We start from the raw sequence: 19,805 nt of genomic DNA, 5'->3' as shown, positions 1-19,805 counted from the left end.
ATTCCCCACAACAGAAGTTCGTTCTAGCCACTTTTCTGGCAGGAAAGAAGTTTCCAGGGTCAATTTCCTATTAAAGGGCACCTCTGCTGCATCTTGCTTACACCATGACCTGCTCAGTATGAGACAAGAAGGCACCCTCACTTACACATAAATCAGCCATTCTGTCCCGGGAATGACCAGGGTCGGAACGGAAATGCCCTCTCCCACACTAAACTAAATCTACTGCACCACAATATATAGCCACTGCTCATCATCTTACTCTTTGGAAAAGCCAAAAGCAAGACAACCCTGCATGACAGCACAGTGGCATTTCAACGTTAAACTTTGTATGTTTCGTTTGTGTTAAACCTTGTGTGTTGTGTTTATGTTAAACCTTGTGTGTTGTGTTTTGTAGCAGGGTTTTCCTACATAGTCCAGGTGGGTCTGGAACTCAAAACCCTCCTGCTGCAGCCTCCTGTTTGCCATCACACCTAGGAAGATTCTCCCCGCCTTTCCCTGGACTTCTGTGTATATTGTGATACCCAGACACTCCCTGCTCTGAGCATCTACCTTTCAGTGGGCTTCCCTTGTTGCTGCTCCTTAAAATGTATCACTAAGAATAGTAACATACAATGAAGGCCGCTGCAGGAGGCCTGGAAGACCAAAGACAGCCGAAGCTACATGGGTAGTCAGTCTGATCAGAAAAGAAACCAGTTTAGAAAACAATACAGCGGAGATCTTATCTTACTGGGATGCTCAGGGATGGGCTCAAATCTGCAAATCGGTAAGGCAGCAAAAGCCATGGAGCACCAAAATTCTCCTTGGAGATCTCCAGTTCCAACCATCACAGCAAAATGTCTTCCTTTCCAGAGGCTTCAGGCTGCAGGGAATTGGAGCACCTCCCTCCAGTGCCTCCCCCCCCCCCCCCGCCCCCAGCACATCCTCCTTATGCTGACTGATTCAACTTAAGTTACTGCTCTCATGTGGTAGGTTTGTTGGTTTCCTCTGTTTTGTTTTTGGATGGCAGGGGGTGCTAATGTTCATCTAGCTGCATTTCTGAAATCTTAAATGCATCATGAGCCTGATTTACCCAAGCCATATCATTGTGACTTGGTCCTCTTCAAAGGACATCTCTTGCAGGGAGGGGTCCCCTTCAAGTTCATCTTCTCTTCTATAGCTGTCGCCCTATTGAAACCAACACTCCTGACAAAAGCCACCACTGGCCAGAGTCCACACAAGGAACTTTGTAGGACTTCCATTCTGTAGTCTCACTCCTGCAAACCTCTGTCTAGATAATAAAATGGAGGCCGTAAAGAGGTTAATGTGATAGCAATCTTACTCCGGTACATAAAATCAATAGCACTATCCTCCTCTAAAGTCTGCAACACTTTAAACAACTACTTTTGTCTATAAGACAAGTGTGCACTCCTGAACATCATTTATCACCCCAGGTTTAAAAAAAAAAAAGAATCATTGTATTTCTGGTTATATCTGAAGGTATCTTGGGTCATGTTGCACCAGGACACCCCCTTTACTATCAAGGATGAAAAGTGCGGTTTTATACAGAAGACGGTGAAAGGGCTTAGATACATCTGCTCAAAATAATACCAAACACTAACCTAATGATATGTGCCTGTCAGCCTTATTTTATGGAAACCAAGCCACCTTGCCCACCTACCTCAAATGACACTGAGTCAAGTCAACTCTGCCCTTTGTAGCTCAAGCTAAGACCATTCAAGGCGACAAAAGGCAAATTCCTGAACATCAGAGGCAGGCAGTCCTGACAGACCTATGCAAATGGAGTCTCTCATACTTTGAATATTTGTTTATGCTCTAGAGGAATAATTTCTAAACCCGTGTAAGCTCTCATAGTGTATGAACATTTCTACACTTGGATTTTATAGGCGTTCACTGTTACCCTCTTTCTTTAAAATCATGGTAGTTTATGAAAATTATTTGGTGTCAATATCTAATGTTCTCACAGTCTTAGGGAACTGCACGAAACATCGGCTCTGTCCCATCCATCTTATTCAATCAAGCTGTCATCCTCCAAGAGTCTGGCTCTCAAAGGAGGCCTCCAGGCCTGGGCTAAGGAAAGAACAGCTTTCCATGCTAAAGTGGGCCCCTCTCCAGTGAGCTCTTCTGAACAGCTTTGAAGACTGAAAGCCCCCCAGCAATCTTGCTCACACCACCCACGTAACTGTGGTTCCTGACAGAGAGCTCGTTCTTCTAAACATTTGGAGACAGCAGAGAAGCCCTGAGGCCCAGAGGATTAGGCAGGAACAACCACCACAAAGGCAGCAGAAAGAAACCTAACAAGCGCCATGACAGTGACTCTCCTGCTAGTAGGATCCCACCCTGGTCATCTCTGAAGGTGATGAGGAAAAAAAACCTCCTTCATCCACTACAGCTGGAGAACATTTATGACATTACCACCTTGGGAACAAGGACCAGGCCTTATCTTCCACACCCCTGTGCTATGCTCAGTATCAAGCAGAATCTCGTGGGTAGGTCTAACACACAACACCGCCCAGCCCACTGAAGCCAATTAAGACATCTCAGTTGTGGCAATAAAGCTGTGGCATGCACTGTGAGCTGAAGGTGTCATCTCTGCAAAACAGATTCACACTCTCCGCAGTATGTCACCAAGTGCACAGCCCAAACTGTGATGGAGTAAAATCCACTTCCCACCCACTAAGTAAGGAATTACGTCAGAACGCACGGTGATGAACACTATCAAAACTTCCCTGGCTTGGTGCTATAAGCTACCTCTATTCCAACCATTGTTTTTAACCATAACTCAAGAAAACTATAACCTCTTAGTGTGTCTACCTTATACAATAAAATAACAGAAAAACTTCAGAGGCATAAATGTACCTCAGCAGGGAATGATAACCAACAGGGATCACAAAAAGCATAAGGTGAGGTTTTAAATTCCATCGCTGAGCCAAGTGTTTGCTTTTATTGCATGAGATAAAGCGGGTGGTACTCCGTCGTGCCGTTTCACATGAAGGACACGACTGTTCCAAGTACCTGGGTGTTACTTACAGCTGCAGCTGCAGACACACCTCTAGTCTCAGGCCAGCATTTAGGCAGTTTCTGATTCCCGAGACGGCTCACACTGCAATCCGAGCACAATTCAGACAGATGCCCTCAGCACTCGTCCCAGTAAATGAGCATGCACATGGCTGAGTGTAGGGTAACCCCAGAGCCTGGTGAGTGGGGTTTGGTTACACACTGCCAGTCACATTTCAAGGACATTAGCACAGTGGATGATCCCTGGAGTGTTTATTAAGGATGGATTACAGGAAGTTAAGGAACGGGAGTCAAGGGAGAAGCAGCGGAGGGACAACGGGAGAACATGGTGATAATGAAGGACCCTTTAGAAGAGAAGATGGACAAACCCAAGAAAAAGGTCTGGACTCACATGGAGTGACAAGTGGGGGGTGGGCAGCATTATTTCTGTGTAGAGACAGCAGGTCATAGCTGCTCTTCTAGACATAGAAATGTCCAGTGGCATCTGGGCTAGACAGATGACAGGAGAAGCCATCTTTGCAACTAAGGCAGAAGGATATAAGTTGCATAAATAAGCATGGCCTTTTAAGAAATATTCCATGCAGGGCCGATCTCCCAGGACCTATTCTGTTTTTCATATACTTTCTGGGTAACGCTGATATGCCCGAATAGGGAAACATGTCTCAGGTACCAGCAACATCCGTGCTTCTGGATAGAGGAACATAATGTTTCCCATCGCAATCTCATCTCAGGAAACTCCTTGGGCCAAAAAGGGCTGGGAGGGCAAACATCCTGGACCAGAGGTAGGACTGCTCACAGTCGCCAATCAAGCAGGACTCTCAGCTGAGCAAAAGGCTCCACAGTGGAGCAAAGGCCCTGGGTTCAATCTCGAGAACCAGAGGAGGAGTGTTGGTCCTCCATGACAGTCACAACAGTGAACAAAGGAGCCATCCTAAATAGGAACTAGAAATTGAGAAAGGGTATTCAGTCCATGGCCAAAGCAAGCAGGCAGGACAAGAGACCGAAGAGTATCGCATCACTTCTGTTTTAATTAGAGTTTCACTGCTGTGAACAGACACCATGACCAAGGCAACTTTTATAAGGACATTTAATTGGGGCTGGCTTACAGGTTCAGAGATTCGGTCCATTATCATCAAGGCAAGACCATGGCAGCATCCAGGCACACATGGTGTAAGCAGAGCTGAGAGTTCTACATCTTCATCTGAAGGCTGCTAGCAGAAGACTGACTTCCAGGCAGCTAGGATGAGGGTCTTAAAGGCCACACCCACAGTGACACACCTACTTCAACAGGGCCACATCTCCTAGTAGTGCCACTCCCTGGGCCAAACATATACAAACCATCACACCATCTATATGGCACTAGCATGGAAAGAAATGTACCCTCTCCTCCCGGCATAATAATCAGGTACCCAGAGCCATGGCAAACTGAGAAGTTTTCTGGGTACCCAATACTGGCTACTAGGCCAGTCCCTAAGAAAGACCCATCTATCTCAATGCTTTAAGCTTCCTAAGAATAGAGCCTATCTTGAAGTGCCCTTATATACCAAATAGCTAAGTGCTAAGAGGAACCGTGTTCAGCTAGTTCTCTGTTGCTGTGATCAGATACAACTTAGAGGAAAAAGAGACTTGCCCTGGGTTACAGTCCATCACGTAGGAGAGTCAGGGCAGGCATTTGAAGCAGAAACATGGATGGATGCTGTCTGCTAGTTTACTTGTGCTTAGGTAGCGTTCTTATACAGCCCAGGGCCACCTGTGTTAGGATGATATTATCCAGAGTGGCCCTCCTACATCAGTTAACAACTAAGACAGTCTCCTACAGATGTATCCACAGGCCATTCTGATCTGAGAAACCCCTCAATGGAGACTCCACCTCAGATGAGTAATGGCTACAGCAAGGTGACAGTTAAATTTAACCAGGACAGTCATGTCAATGTGAGTAGCTCCTTTCAGTAGAAAGGAGGCCCACCTCGCTGCATATACTGCAGGTCTGAGGTGACTAGCAGGCCTCAAAGTCTATGTGCTCTGTATGCCCGAAAGAAGGCAAGCACACTCTAAACCCCAGTTTCTCCGTGATGCTCATGCTTTGCAAGGCTAAAACATGCAACTGAAGACTTACCACTCAGTACATAATGGAAAAACATCCAGAGCTCCCATATCAGCCTTCAGGCTGACCCTGTACTGTGTTACCCTAGACCAGGAGTTCTCAACCCCTGGGTTGTGACTCCTTTGGGAGTCGAGCAAACCTTTTACAGGGGTTCCCTTAGATCATCTGAAAGCACAGATAGTTACTTTATGATAACAGTAACATAGTTTTACAGTTATGAAGTAGCAATAAAAATTTTATGGTTGTGGGTCACCATGACATGAGAACTGTATTTAAGAGTTGCAACATTAGGAAGCTTGAGAACCACTACCTGAGACTGGCTTTTTCAACAATGTGATCATGTCCGAAAGATATGGCATCATCACCTAAGACAGTTCACCTGTTATTTTATCCTGACAAACCTCTGGAAGGTTGTGTAGATTTGTATCCATGTCTTACAGTTCATTGAAACCTGGAAGCTAAGTTTTAAGATCACTGGGTAGCCGAGGAACCAGAATTCAGACCCTAGCCTAGACCATTGAAAGGTCTAACCTAATCTAACCTATATTATGCTTTTGTCTAGCCGCTTTCTTCCACCGCAGAGTACTTTTTACAATTGTAATAAAGTACACAAATTGTAAATACTTAGCGTCGCCATTTTTAGGTGTAAAATGCAGTGGCATTTATGGGGTCTCTAACCATAACCAATAGCCATATTCTTCTCACCCACCTTACCAAACTGAAATTATGAATCCATTAGACTCTCTCCTCCCCTCCCAGTGGCCAACCATAGTTCTTCCTTTCCGTGACTATGACTGTTCTATGCCTTATATATTAGGTCAAATCATATAATATATATCTTTTTATAAATGGCTTTACTCTGCTTTACAAAATACCCCCAAAGTACATCTTGGTATAGAATGTGTCAGATTTTAAGGCTGATTATATCCTTTTGTATCCTGCTGCATCTTGTCAGTCCGTTTGTCCTTATAAATGGCACCCAAGTGGCTTCCTTGTGGCCAGTGTGACTAATGCTCTTCTGTGTCCTCCTTTCTCATTTCACTATCATTCATGGTTGCTACCCAACACCCTGCCCGGTACAGCAGGGACATTCCTTCATCTTTCCAAAGACCATTTTAGGATCCTATGTAGAAAGGCTTTCTGTTTCATCTTTAAATCGTGAAATGCTATTATACTAGTTATAATAAATGTAGATAATTACATGAATCTGCATTAAGTTACTTATATTTATATGTAAATTTAAGTGGACCACAAATCAGTATAACCACAAAATTCTGTGAGTCTCTAAATCTCTAAAGAGATCACAACTGCCACATCCAGATGACTGTCCCCAACGGTCTCACACGCTCTGTGGTTACTGGACACTGAGAATATTCAAAGTAACAATGGTTTCAGGATCGCCGCTAGCAAGAAGCCACACAAAAAAACAGCACTCGTGGACAGCAAGATGGCTCAGTGGACAAAGCACTTGCTGAAGAAGCCTGACTCAGACCTAAATTCTTTCCCTGGAACTCCAAAAGATATGCCACAGAAAAGAACGCCACAAAGCAGCCCTTTGTCCAACCCCCACGCAAGCGCTTCTCCACACCACACAAACACACGACAGTGATACATTTAAGGAAATAACCCCTAGAGTCAGGCATCACCTGTAACAGCAGTCCATCCGTAAACCCCTGCCCTGTCTAATCTATTTTTAAACAACTTTCGATTAATTCTAGAAAGTACACTGTTCATGCATAGTGGCTCTGCCACCAGAAGTGAGAACCACAAGACTACATCACCAGCTGGAAAGCCAGCTTCAGAGACCGGATATGATCCGCATCTTCTGCTCTCAGAGATGATTTATTCGTTTGCACGGGATCTATCTAGCGCACTGGTCATGAAAATCACATTTTAAAAGCAGTGCCATCATTTTGGTGCATGAGGCTTGTTTCAGTCAAGCATGTGCACACGGGGCACAAGGAATCAGACTCAGGCTGAGCAGGCGTGCATTTCCCTCATTTTACAAACACACACCAGCCGTCACTAGGGAGCAGAGGCAAACTGAGAAGGAGATTAAGTCTGATCAGCTGAGATCAAGCAGTTTATCTCCTCCGCTGTACTAATGCTTCCTTAATGCTAATTTCACACAACAAAAGAACTCAAGGTCAAAGAGCACTCTGGAGAGACAACTTACCCCGGTTCCCACACTGGATGTGATGTTCCCCAGACCTGCACTGTGTGTGTTGCCCACGTGATAAATATAAAGGATGGTCTGAATCTTGGCATGGATACCATGACGGGCATTCTCTTCCCCGAAGACTGAAACCGATCCTATTGCTAATCTGTCTTCCCTGGCTCACCAGTGTTGCTTCTGAAGACCTGCTCTGCCCGGTCTCACGTGAGGCATGGAGATTCATTCTCCCCTTCTCTCACCGTGTAAAATCTATAGAGTCTTAATGCAATGTTTAATGAGACACTGCGTTCAGGGGACTAAGAGACCATGCCTTGAACATGGAATAACCTACAAAGGAAGGAAGATAGACACGACCTAAATTATGTGAACCATTACAAGTCAGAGTCAAGCCTGTTTCATAAGCTTTCCCATCCACCAATAGTGCTTCCCTATTTATGCTAATCCTTGGAATATATATATATATATATACACACACATATATATGTGTGTGTGTATACATATATATGTGTGTGTGTATACATATATATGTGTGTGTGCATACATATATATGTGTGTGTGCATACATATATATGTGTGTGTGCATACATATATATGTGTGTGTGCATACATATATATGTGTGTGTGCATACATATATATGTGTGTGTGCATACATATATATGTGTGTGTGCATACATATATATGTGTGTGTGCATACATATATATATATATATATATATATATACACACACACACACATATATATCACATCATTGTCTACTGCCTTACTTTTCTGTCAATGTGACAAAACACTACGACCAAGACAATTTATGAAAGAAAGCATTTAATTGGGGGTCACAGATGCAGGGGTAGTAGAATCCATGACCATCGTGGCAGAAGACATTGGTAGCAGGTAGCAGGCAAGCAGGCAGGCAAAGGAGCAGCAGATGAAAGTTTATATCTGATCCTCATATGTGAGGCAAACAGAGAGCAGAGAATAGCATGGGCTTCTGAAAACTCAGCAACACACAATCCTTCAACACCACCACCTCATCCTTCCCAAACAGTTCCACCAACTGGAGACCTAGTATTCAAATAAGCCTACAAGGACCACTCTCATCCAAACCACATCTACAAGGGCTTCTTACTTCATAGACTTAGGCAAATGCTAGAGGAAATAGGTGGGCTTTCTGATCAGTACCTAAGTCAGGCTTGACCCAAGCATGGCAGAAGATGTTAGCGTAAAGGTGGTTGGTTCCTTGTCGCTAAGAACGGGGAATTTGGGGTAGAAATTAAACTAAGCCAATGATATTTGCTGTGTGTCCAGGTAGCCAAATCCTATCTTGGGAACACTGGGGATCATGAACATACGACTCAGTGTAAGTCTTCAGTGAGAGCAATTTTCCCAATATACACGGTTGACCATTAATTGCATGCACAACAAATTACCTGTGCTCTCAAAGCTTTGAAACCTATGTTCAGCTCAGGGCATTGCAGTCTGCAGCAACAGCAATTTTTTATATGTTTCTGGTAGTTTCTGAGATTATAATTCAATTACATTTCTCCCTTCCTATTTTTCCCACCGTTATATTAATGCATATATGTATACACGATTCTTTAAATGCAACCGTCTCAGTCCATCTAATATGCTTGCCTGTTTTCAAGGCCACTTGGTATGCTCACCCCCGGGGAAGGCCTTCTCTCCCACTCACAGCTATGCTCAGTTCCTCCAGTGCTGTGGGTAGGGCTGAGGCCTCATGGTCTTTCCCCTGTCCACTCTGGGATGCCCATAGGTACCACCCTTGCTGAGCTCATGTTTGACATTCATGCTGGTGAGGCTTTATGGGTGTAGCTGCTGACATTACTGGGATACACAGCCTCACTGAAAACTCCTGATCCTCTGGCTCTTACAATCTATCTGCTCCCTCTTCTTCAATGTCCCTTGAGCCGTAGGTGTGGGAGTGTTTTGTAGATATTCATTGGAATGGGGCTTCACATCCCTGCATTTTGATTGATTGTGCTTTTCTGTCACAAAGAAAAGTTTCTTTAATGATGGGTGGAGACTGCACTTTTCTATAGTGCTTTTTTATTCAAGTAACTGAAGACCAGACACACAGGCAAGATCCAAGAGATCCGTAGACTGCACACAGCACCTCCCTCTTTTCTGCTCCCATGCCTCCTCCAGCCCCAAACTCTTGAGTCTCCCTACCCCTCATGTCCTCCTCATTTGTCTATGTGTCTATCCTTCAATATTTTTCATTTTGTTTCAAAATTCACAGAACAACGTTTGCTCTTCTCTGAAGCAGCTTCAACAGTGCTGAGCATCATGGGAAATGAGGTAATGCTTTGTGCGATACACCACCTGGCTGGTCGGGGCTACACTGAGGATATGGCTGGGCAGATGGGGAAAAGGACGATAAACCAGTGTGCAGTAATAGTCAGTGTACAAAGATCAACATAGTACAATTTACCATTTCAAATATCTTCCCCTCTCGCCACACCCAGGGATACCCCAAAAGACTTCCCCCTCTTTTCATGGAGTCTGGTCTCCACACTAGGAGACCTGAACTTCTTGGTATCTAAGTTATGGTCAAGACTCTGAATCTCATGCAGAAGGCTCTCAGTGTGTCCTTGCCTCTGTTATGATTTCAAGCCGCAGCACACTTGAGGCTACAATGGCAAAAACTATCAGAGGTGTTCACTTTTCAGCAATGATGACACAATGTCGTCACAGGTTAGAATCGTCCAAAGGAAGGCAATAAGCTGCGTTCAGTAATGTTGGCCTGTAGTCCATGAGTTCGAGGCTAGCCTTGAAAATTTATCAAGAACCCAATGCAAGAAGGGGAAGAACAAGGGCGGTGAACTTTGAGAGGACTGAGCGGTTAGCCTCAGTAACCTAGGACTGAGATGGACACCTTGGCCATTCTCAAAGGAAACAATTTAGCAAATCCACACGGGTCTAGGAAACCTGAAGACCGCTACTGAGTTCAACTTAAAATGTGGAATTGGAGGATGTTTCTAAGTGTTTTAACAAATCTTTTGGCATGCTAATGCTATATGCCAGAATACTCAGGAGCCTGGTATCTAGCTGGGAGGTTCTCTCCTCATGAACTTAAGGAGTCTTGTCTGAAATGATCGAATCTTATACCTTCCATGAAGTGCTCATGCTCACATCCAACATCTGCTGGCCAACAGACAGGCAGCAGGGCACACTCTCACACAGCTAAAGACATTTGGCTAATCGGATTGGGGTGGCGGCAGTAGGAGATGGTGTCCAGGAGTCTTTGGAAACTTTTACACAAATCATGATCCAGATGCAATGCTGAAGGGACAGATACTGCAGAGAAAACAGCCCAACAGTGGGCAAACCCCTGCTTTGCCCACACAATGTAAGCCTGGGAGCCCTTGCTTATTAAACACCAATGCTGCAAATGCCTGCATCTTCCCATTGTTGAATGAGCCAATGCACAGTGCAAAGAAGTAACTGGGCACAGAAGTGCTCTGTAACGGCTCGCAGGACCAGTGAGGTTTTTTTTCTCCCTAAAGGCATAAATCAGAACAAATGAAGAGGAAAGTACATGCCACAGTCTCAACTTTAATAATTTTGATGCTGATTATTCTGGGTCTTGTGTTCTCTTCTAGAAATGAAGTCATTTAGCAAAAAAGCAGCCAGGAAACAGGAAAAATAAGGAAAGGCATTTGTGAATATCAAGCATATTAAAAGATTTTCAACCTTGCAACGAAAGCCAACTTTAAGGCATGAAACTTAGTGCAAAGATCTAAAAAGAGCAATGACCAGTGCTTGGGTGGAGGAAGAAAGATGGAGGATGATGGAGGATGCAGACCCAGGGAGGAATGGCTATAGAGATGCCAACCACTTCATCTTCAACAATGTAGTCTAAAGAAATGTGATGTGTTCAGCATCCATTTCCCCATTACCTTAATGCCACCAGTCAGTGGAATGTGCCTGAAGAATATGGTGAGAGAGAAAATGGACCCCTCCCATTCCACCAACGCATGGGTGAAGGTGCCAACATGCTTGTTTCTTAAGTGGTTTTTAAATAGGATTAGTGGTTTTTTTTTGTTTTTTTTTGTTTTTTTTTTTTTTTTTTTTTGAGACAGGGTTTCTCTTTATAGCTCTGGCTGTCCTGGAACTCACTTTGTAGACCAGGCTGGCCTTGAACTCAGAAATCCGCCTGTCTCTGCCTCCCGAATGCTGGGATTAAAGGCGTGCGCCACCACGCCCGGCTAGGATTAGTTTTTATTCATTCACACAAGTCTTATTCTGTACCTCTCAAAAATTAAAAAAAAAAAAAAGAATTGTTAAACTAAAAAAGAAAGAAAGAAAGAAAAAAGAAACGTGATGTGTTACAAGCACTTCCTGAAACACAACAGCAGCTTCAGTGTTCATCAAAATGGAAACACTTAAAACCCCTGTGGCGCATCTACTGTAAAGGGTGGTGGTTAGAAGAAGAATGGCCCCATAGGCTCTTTGCTTAGCGGCTGGCAAGAGGCACTATTTAGGAGGTAAAGAGGTGTGGCCTTGTTGGAGGAGGTATGTCACTAGGGTTGGGGGAACTGCAGGACAGGGCTGAGGTTTCAAAAAGCCCATACCAAGCCCCAGATCTCCTCTCTTTCTTCCCACTATCTACAGTTCTGGATGTAGACGTCTCAGCTACTTCTCCAGCACCATGTCTGTCTACTCCCCACTATGATCACTCTCATAAAAGAAAGCATTTCCTTGGGCCTTGCTTACTGCTTTAGAGGTTTAGTCCATTATCAACATGGAAAAGCATGGCATTGTGCAGGCAAACCTGGTGCTGGGGGAGCCCTCCATCTTGATCTGAAGGCAGTAGCAGGAAGAGGCTTGAATTTTACACTGGGCAGAGTTTGAGCACTGGAGACCTCAAAGCCTTCCCCCATGGTGACACACTTCCTCCATCAAGCCTACACCTCTTTTTTATTAGATATTTTCTTTACATTTCAAGTGTTACCCCCTTTCCTAGTTCCCCTCCAAAATTTCCCTATCCCCTCCACCCTCCCCCTGTTCCCCAATCCACCCACTCCTGCTTCCTGGCCCTGGCATTCTCCTATACTGGGGCATAGAACCTTCACAGGACCAAGGGCCTCGCCTCCCATTGATGACCGACTAGGCCATCCTCTGCTACATACACAGCCAGAGCCATGCATCCCACCATGTGTTTTCTTTGATTGGTGGTTTAGTCCCAGGGAGCTCTGGTGGTGGTGGGCGGGGTACTGATTGGTTCATATTGTTGTTCCTCTTATGGGGCTGCAAACCCTTTCAGCTCCTTGGGTACTTTCTCTGGCTCCTTCATTGGGGACCCTGTGTTCCATCCAGTGGATGGCTGTGAGCATCCACTTCTGTATTTGTCAGGCACTGGCAGAGTCTTCTCAGGAGACAACTATATCAGGCTCCTGTCAGCAAGCTCTAGTTGGCATCTGCTGTAATGTCTGGGTTTGGTAGATGTTTTCTGGGATGGATCCCCAGGTGGGGCAGTCTCTGGATGGTCATTCCTTCAGTCTCAGCTCCAAACTTTGTCTCTGTAACTCTTAAGGCTACACCTTCTAATAGTTCTGTCCTCTGTTGGCCAAGCATTCAAACACATGAGTCTACCAGGGGCAGGCTGGAGAGTGGGGCAAACCTGTTCAAACCATCACACCAGTATGAAACCAATTTACTTGAGGTATAGGGAAATAAAAGCTAAAAGATACCTCCATAGGTCACAGGAATTCTGTTTTGCTTAGGAGTGGCATTCCTACACTTGATCTTAGCCAAAAGGCCGAAAAGCGATAGGAGTGGCATTCCTATCTGAACTCTTAGTAAAGGCTCCAGGCTCAAAGTTGACACTCACAAGGTGTGTCAGTCAACAGGACAAACTCTTAGCAGCACTCAGAAGGCCACAGCTAGAGCTGAGGTGGTGTTCAGCGGTAGAGCGCTTGCCTAGCATAGGCAAGACCTGGATCCCATCCCCAGCACTGAAGAGAAATGAAAACGTGTGTGCATACTGAGTTTTCATTAGACTAGCAGACACGCTACCTGATATTTAAAAGCTAAGCACAAAAGGATTATCCAAGAGCACTGCCCTAACTGTGCTGGTCTCCCAGATACTCTGCTGACTATAAATCAAGTAGCAAACATAAAATGTCATTATTTAAAGATAACTAAAAAGCAGTGTTTACACTTTGTATCCAAAATAGTCCTCTAGAGGTTATATTCTTCAACCTGGGGGAAAGAGGCTACCTGTAGTTTAAGATCAGGCTGCCCTCTGAAACCATCAAATCCTTTTCCCATGCTAGCACATGTGTGGGCTTCCTTCAGGGCCCGTACAAATCAAGCCCACATTGTCTTTTCTAGTGGTTGGAAACTAATCACTAACATACATCACCTAGAGAGCTGTTGCGACAACAGAGCCCATTGTCCACACCAGCTTTCTCTAAGAGTCACTGAAGGTGACTCACCTCGATGTCACTCTGAAAGTGTCTAGCATTGAGGGTTTTTTTTTCCCCATCCTCACTACAAAGAGAGCAATTCCTCAAAGGTAAGGAGCTGGGTATTCTAAAAAATAGGAGTGTCTTTGTTAATGAGCCATGCCCTTCACCAGTGAGAAAAATCAACAGCATCCCTCATACAGACACTACATAACACAGGAGCCTAAAGTTGAAGAAAGAAAAGGGGCAGGGGGAGAAGTCTTTGAGTAACCAGAAATATAATAAACTAATATACTAAGTTACTACCGGAACTGTTTAATGCCTATATACATCTTATATAATGTTTTGTACTCCAATAACATCTCCCAACTAAGGCAACAGGGACGATCAATAAAGGGCTACAAAATTTCCATTCCAAGCATTTAAAATTGCTGTTGGCATGGCGGATAATTATTTCCACCATGCATAATCCATTAAAGTGTGTGCCAGTCAAGTGTTCGACACATTAGGAAAGCCCACTAGTAGGTTACGAACAAAAAGGGAATGTTGGATATTTCAATAATACAACAAAATGAACAAACAGTCTCCCCAAGAAATGGAGTGTGTCTGACTGAGCAGCAGGTACTATGATTTATGGCTCAGACTCAGAATCCCACCTGGCACACATTGTACAGGGTTACAATGGTTAGAAAGCAGCCTGGCCGATTCTCAGACATTAATGTAAGTGCATTTAACTGCCAGAAAGAGCAATGGAGCACAACATAAAAAGCTGGAAGCTACCCAGGTGTAGTGCATGCCTTTAATCCCAGCACTCAGGAGACAGAGGCAGGCCTGGTCTACATAGTGAGCTGCAGGACAGCCAGAACGACATAGTGAGACCCAATCTCCAAAACAAAACAAAAAGAACCCTTGGAGACTAGTGCTTACACTTACACACACACACACAGCACTTTGACTTAAGATTCAATAACTTTCCAATAACTTAGAATCAGAAACCCACTAACTGTGGACTCTGTTCATTTTGCTTTAATTATACTGAACCTTCACACCAATGAGATACTCTCAACTAGCTCCAGGAACTGTGGATTTTGTCCATAGACAGATAAAAGTACACTTGAAACACTTCACGTTCAGACTCCTACTAACTTGCCATCCCTACTAGCATGCAATATATTCACTTCTAACTAAAGATCAAATTGTTTCCCAACAAATGGTCTACTTGAAAAGAAATCCAGTATAAATATTTTGGTTTTTGAAACTAGATCTCTAAAACCTCAGTGTATTCAATAATTCCTTAGCTCCATGACGCAGCAATTAAATACTGTCTGCTCAGAGACCTCAGGACACTAGGAGACTGTTGAACCTGCGAAGCAATTGTTCATCTCTTGTATTCGCGGTTGCTCTCCTCGCTGTCACTGTCACGGAACACAGCTTCAGCTCTGAACACTCCATCCAGCTCAGGCTGTTTTTCCCTGCGTCACTGGGCTCCAGCCTCCAGACCAGATTCCCTGACAAGCCTCTCCGCTCCGGAGTTGCAAGTGGGAACTCCCAAGGCTCCTCCCCAAACTCCCACGGGAGTAAAAGAGGTGGGGTGCTTTTCCCAAGCTGGTATTACTAAAGAGTTCCAGCCCTGGATCGCACCTTCTCCACCCCTCTCACAGAGACTGGTACAGTATCGTGCTTTAGGAGTCTCTGGTGGATCCAAAGGCCATTCAAAACCACCCAGGTCTGGTCCCCAACCAGGTGGCATCCTCCTTCATAACTACCTGAGCTTTAGCCCTTGCTGACCCGGACCGGGTCCGAAAAAAGGAAGAGAATTAAAATTTTCAAACTGAGATGGGCGGTAAGCCCACGGAGCTGAAGGGCTCCCCCGTGCGCTGGACACAGGGTAGCAACCACCAGGTGAGGATGCGGAAGTCCCTCTTCCTTCCCCGCCCAGACCTGTCCACCAGGCCGGCGAAACAGGAATTGCAAACTCGCCTACAGGACTTGCGTACACACAGAGCGTTTGCATACACACATTCCCTCTGCACAGAGGCGTGCAGGCAGGCAGGCAAAACTGTCAAACAGGTCCCAGCCACCAGAAAAGACGAACAAGAAAACCAGACATCGAGATATACGAAACTTTTTTTTTAAAGGAAGAAAAGGACGGGTGATTAAAGGCCCTGCCATGTTCACCTTGCCCCCGGACCAGGCAGAAACCAAAAAGGCTAGGGCTTTAGAGCCAACGTCTGGGAAACCGATGGTCACTTTAACTACAGCACCTGCCGTGGAACCCGGGAGCAGATGCTCCTGCTGCACCTGTTTGCAATCCTGACCACCCCCGACTCTGCATTACACAGGCGAGCACCCTGACCTTGGGGGGAAAAAAATAACAAACCTGAAAATCGACACTCCAGCCCTGGTCAATAATTACTCCAACCCGCCCCTATCTGATAACCCAATGGCTGCCTCAAAATGCCCATTGTGGGCAAATTAAGTAAGGGCTTCCTGGGGCTGAAGAGATGGTTCCACAGCTGAGAGGGCTTGCTACATTCCGCTCGCACCTCTTGCAGAGGACCCCGGTTCTATTCCCAGCACCCACAAGGCGGCTCGCGGCCACCTGTAATGCCAATTCCAGGGGCTCTGACGCCCTCTTCTGGCCTTCTAGGTGCACGTACAGACATACAAGCATACACATAACAAAACTAAAAAGAATTTTATATGTGTATACATATACAGTTTTAAAAGAACGTACTTCCTTGGGAAAATTAGAAATGACGTTTCTCTACCCACTGCCCTCATCCCTCCTTCAGGCTCTGTGGCCCTCCCTCCCAGGGGCTCCTCGTCCCCCTCCACTCCCAAGTTTAGGGTCCCTCGCGCTAGAAGAAAGAAACGAAGGGGGCACTCGACACTGCAGAGAGTCTGGAACCGGCTCCACCAAAGAGGAAATGGGGTCGCACGTCAGGTGCCTCGGTGGAGGCTGGTGTCCTTCCCAGGTTCCCAGCGGGCTAAGACGCCCCCTTTGGTTCCAGGCTCTCAGCAGGAGATCTAGACCCGGAGAGGACAGGGAGGGAAGGGCAAAGCGTGGGACCGTGCTGCGCCGCTGTCAGGGGGACTCTGCGGGGCGGCCAGTCGGTGCGGCGCGCTCCAGCAACACCCAAACTTTCTCTACCATCCAACTTAGAGGTGCCGGGGACCGGGACCGCAGAGACGCTGGCAGGGGCGTCCAATAGCGGCAGAGAAGGTGGCCCGGAGCCCGCCGCGCCGCACCTGTGCCCCGGGGCTGTGCCGGGCCCGCACTCACCCGGGTGTAGAGCTCGCTGTACGACATGACCCCGCGGGCCGGGCCGGAGCCCCGGGCGCCTCGAGGGACGCTGGGTCCAGGCTGAGCGCCGAGGCCCGGCTCGTCGCTGCCCCCGCGATCTCAGTGCACGGCTGGCGCAGTCTTTCCAGACCGGTCCCAGTTCCTCCGCGCTCCTTTCTCGGGTGGACCGACCCGCTGGCGCTGGTGCCGACGCCCGCTCGTACCGGCCCGCGCGACCTTTACTCCCTGGGCGGCGGCAGCGCTGGTGCGGCGACCAGGAGTGGCGGGAGGGCGGAGAGAAGGCGCGCTGCTCTCCCGGCTTAGGTACGGGGTATGTGACGCGGCCGGCCGGCGAGGGAGGGACGCCCCGCGCCTGCCCGCGGGCGATCGCCGCCGCCTTTAAGCCCTCCGCGCCCCCGCCGCCACCGGGTCCTGGGGCGGGGGGCGGGGCCGGCGAGGAGCGGCGCCCCCGTAGCCGGCGCGCTCCGCCCCCTGCTGGCCGCGGGGCGAACGCCGCACAGGTGCGGGCGGGGTGTCGCACCTGCCGCCCGGCGCCACCAGAACACCTGGGCAGAGGTGGGCAAAAGTGCCATGGTGACCTTAAAAGTGGGGAGAAACGCAACTAAAGCGTTAAGGAGAAGGCTATCTGCGGCTGGAAGGCCCTGCCTATAATTTTTCTTTCGGTTTTATACGTTTGTATTGAACGTTTTTTCCATTAATTACTAATTATGGCCAAGCGGTGTTAGTGCACGCCTTTAATTCCAGAAGAGGCAGAGATCTGTGAGTTCGAGGCCAGCCTGGTCTCTAGAGTAAGCTCTGTAGAGAGAAACCCTGTCTCAAAAAACAAACAAACAAACAAACAAACAAAAATACAAAAAACAAAAAACAAAAACAAAAACAAAAAAAACCAAAGCAAAAAGCCTAAATGTGCCATAGTTCGTTATTAAGATGATTTTGATACACACTAAAGATCCTCCTCGCCCAAATGAACTCCCTGCACAGACACCTCGATCGGGAAACTGGTGTTCTAATAGTTTCACCCACAGTCTTCTACTGGACCCTAGGCTCCTCCTTCTCAGAAGGTGGGAACTCTCAAGTTCTCTTGGCTCTCTTGTCCCATAGTCTGGGCTCCTCTGCCCTTGCTTTTGGCTGTCCATAGCAGCTTCATGCCTCTTTTTCCAACTTCTAAAGAAACTTAGGCATCCTACCCCCTCCCCGACAAGGGAAAAGAACTGTCAGAAGTAGGGTGAGAGAGCAGGGTGAAGGACACTTCCTTGGGCTTTGAACCATAGCAAGTGACCCTGAGTGTGGGTGGCTTTCAGCCAGAAGATACACCTACACCAGCGGGGATGGGGAGTGGGGAGTGGCGTTGTTCTGGAACCCTCTCCCCAGGTGACACCCACATGAATTATACGGATTAGAGAGATGGGAGCCTTAATTTTTAAACTCCTTTGAAAATGGAGCTTAAAACTCCTTTGAAAAATGCGTCTCTCAGATGGACAAATGCAGTTGACCAAAGTTCGGGCAGCTGCCACTGGCTCAGAGATGGAAAGACACATCAGCAGCAAGAACAGACAGAAACGGCTCTTATATTCTTCTCTCCATAAAGTCTTCCTGAAGGATTCCGAGCCACGGCTCAGCAGAGGGCTCGTATTTGTAAGGATTAGGATTGGATCCCCGGCACCAAAACACTAAATTTTCAAACTCCCTCCATAGAACTTCTCCTTGCACAGTAGTACTTAATTAAGTACCTTCCCCAATGAAGCAGCCATCGATGTAACTTCCTTCGACAGCAGTGGGGGGACGCTGTCTTAGCCAGCTTGAAGCCCGGAGCCTCGGAGCTTCGCTGCAGACCCACGGAAGCACACACACTGGCAGCCCAGAGCTCTGTATTAATGGCCTTTCCGTGAGAAAGGCTCCACCCACTCGTACTCCAGCAGCCCCATTAGCAGCCCTGACTTTTTCCTTACTCGCAACTCCTGTTCTACTGGCTTTTCATTTGTAACTTTTCCTTCTGGGCTTCCCTTTGGGCAGATGCCTCCTCTCACTTGCGCAGAGTTCTTCCCTAACACGGTTTCTGCCCATCACAATTGCTTTTAAATTGATGTCAGTTTGTCAGCCTCAGAGATTCTGATTTAACAACTCAGCTGCGGTGCTGTCCCCTGAGGTTTTGGGGTTTGGGTGGTGGTGGTGGGTTTTCGTTTGTTTGCCTTGTAGTTGGGTTTTTTTGTTAAGTCAGGTTTTCCTATATCTCAAATAGTGGGAAGGCTGTTGTCTCCTGCTGTGCTTCTGCCACCAACTCAGGGGGAAAAAATTGTTAAGCGCTCCCAGGTGGTTCTAGGGTAGCCAAGGTTAAGTAGCACTGCTTTCCATTGGGGACGTGGTTCCGGGACACGGTGCCTGACGAGCATGCGCAGTAGTGGTTCTCAACCTTCCTAATGCTGCGACCCTTTAATGTTCCTCGTGTTGTGGTGATCCCTCCCAACCATAAAATTATTTCATTGCTACTTCATAACTAGTTTTGCTATTGTTATGAATCCTAAAGTAAATATCTGATATGCCGTGACCCCCAAAGGGGTTCTCGGTGCACAAGTTGAGAACCACTGATATACAGTGTCTGATCCCAGGAATGTACACCAAGGTGGGGGTGAGGGAGAGGAGAAGGGGCTGCTTTAACTGGGTCCCATTTAGCCCATTTTATGGGGATGCTTTCTCCCCATTTGTATCGAATGCTTTGATTATTAAAACCTGATCATACCATGGTTCGTTATTAAGGTGATTTGAATGCACAGTAAAG

At 46.6% G+C, this 19,805-nt stretch overlaps 1 protein-coding gene across 1 annotated transcript in view; it reads right to left on the bottom strand.

Moving 5' to 3' along the window:
* Positions 1-17,451, bottom strand: part of Myo5b (myosin VB) — a 314,278-nt gene extending 296,827 nt beyond the window's left edge. Inside the window, exon 1 of the mRNA XM_085833555.1 lies at positions 17,009-17,451. Within this exon, the coding sequence (XP_085689681.1) occupies positions 17,009-17,035 (27 nt within the window). The 5' untranslated portion in view covers positions 17,036-17,451. The remainder of the gene's footprint in view (positions 1-17,008) is intronic.
* Positions 17,452-19,805: the final 2,354 nt, after the last annotated feature.

The sequence above is a fragment of the Mus caroli genome, unplaced genomic scaffold (assembly GCF_978045245.1).
Source record: "Mus caroli unplaced genomic scaffold, Mus_caroli_1 scaffold_19, whole genome shotgun sequence".
NCBI classification, from domain to species: domain Eukaryota; kingdom Metazoa; phylum Chordata; class Mammalia; order Rodentia; family Muridae; genus Mus; species Mus caroli.
The sequence above is the reverse complement of the archived record's forward strand: the minus strand, read 5'-3'. Positions and strand labels throughout refer to the sequence as shown.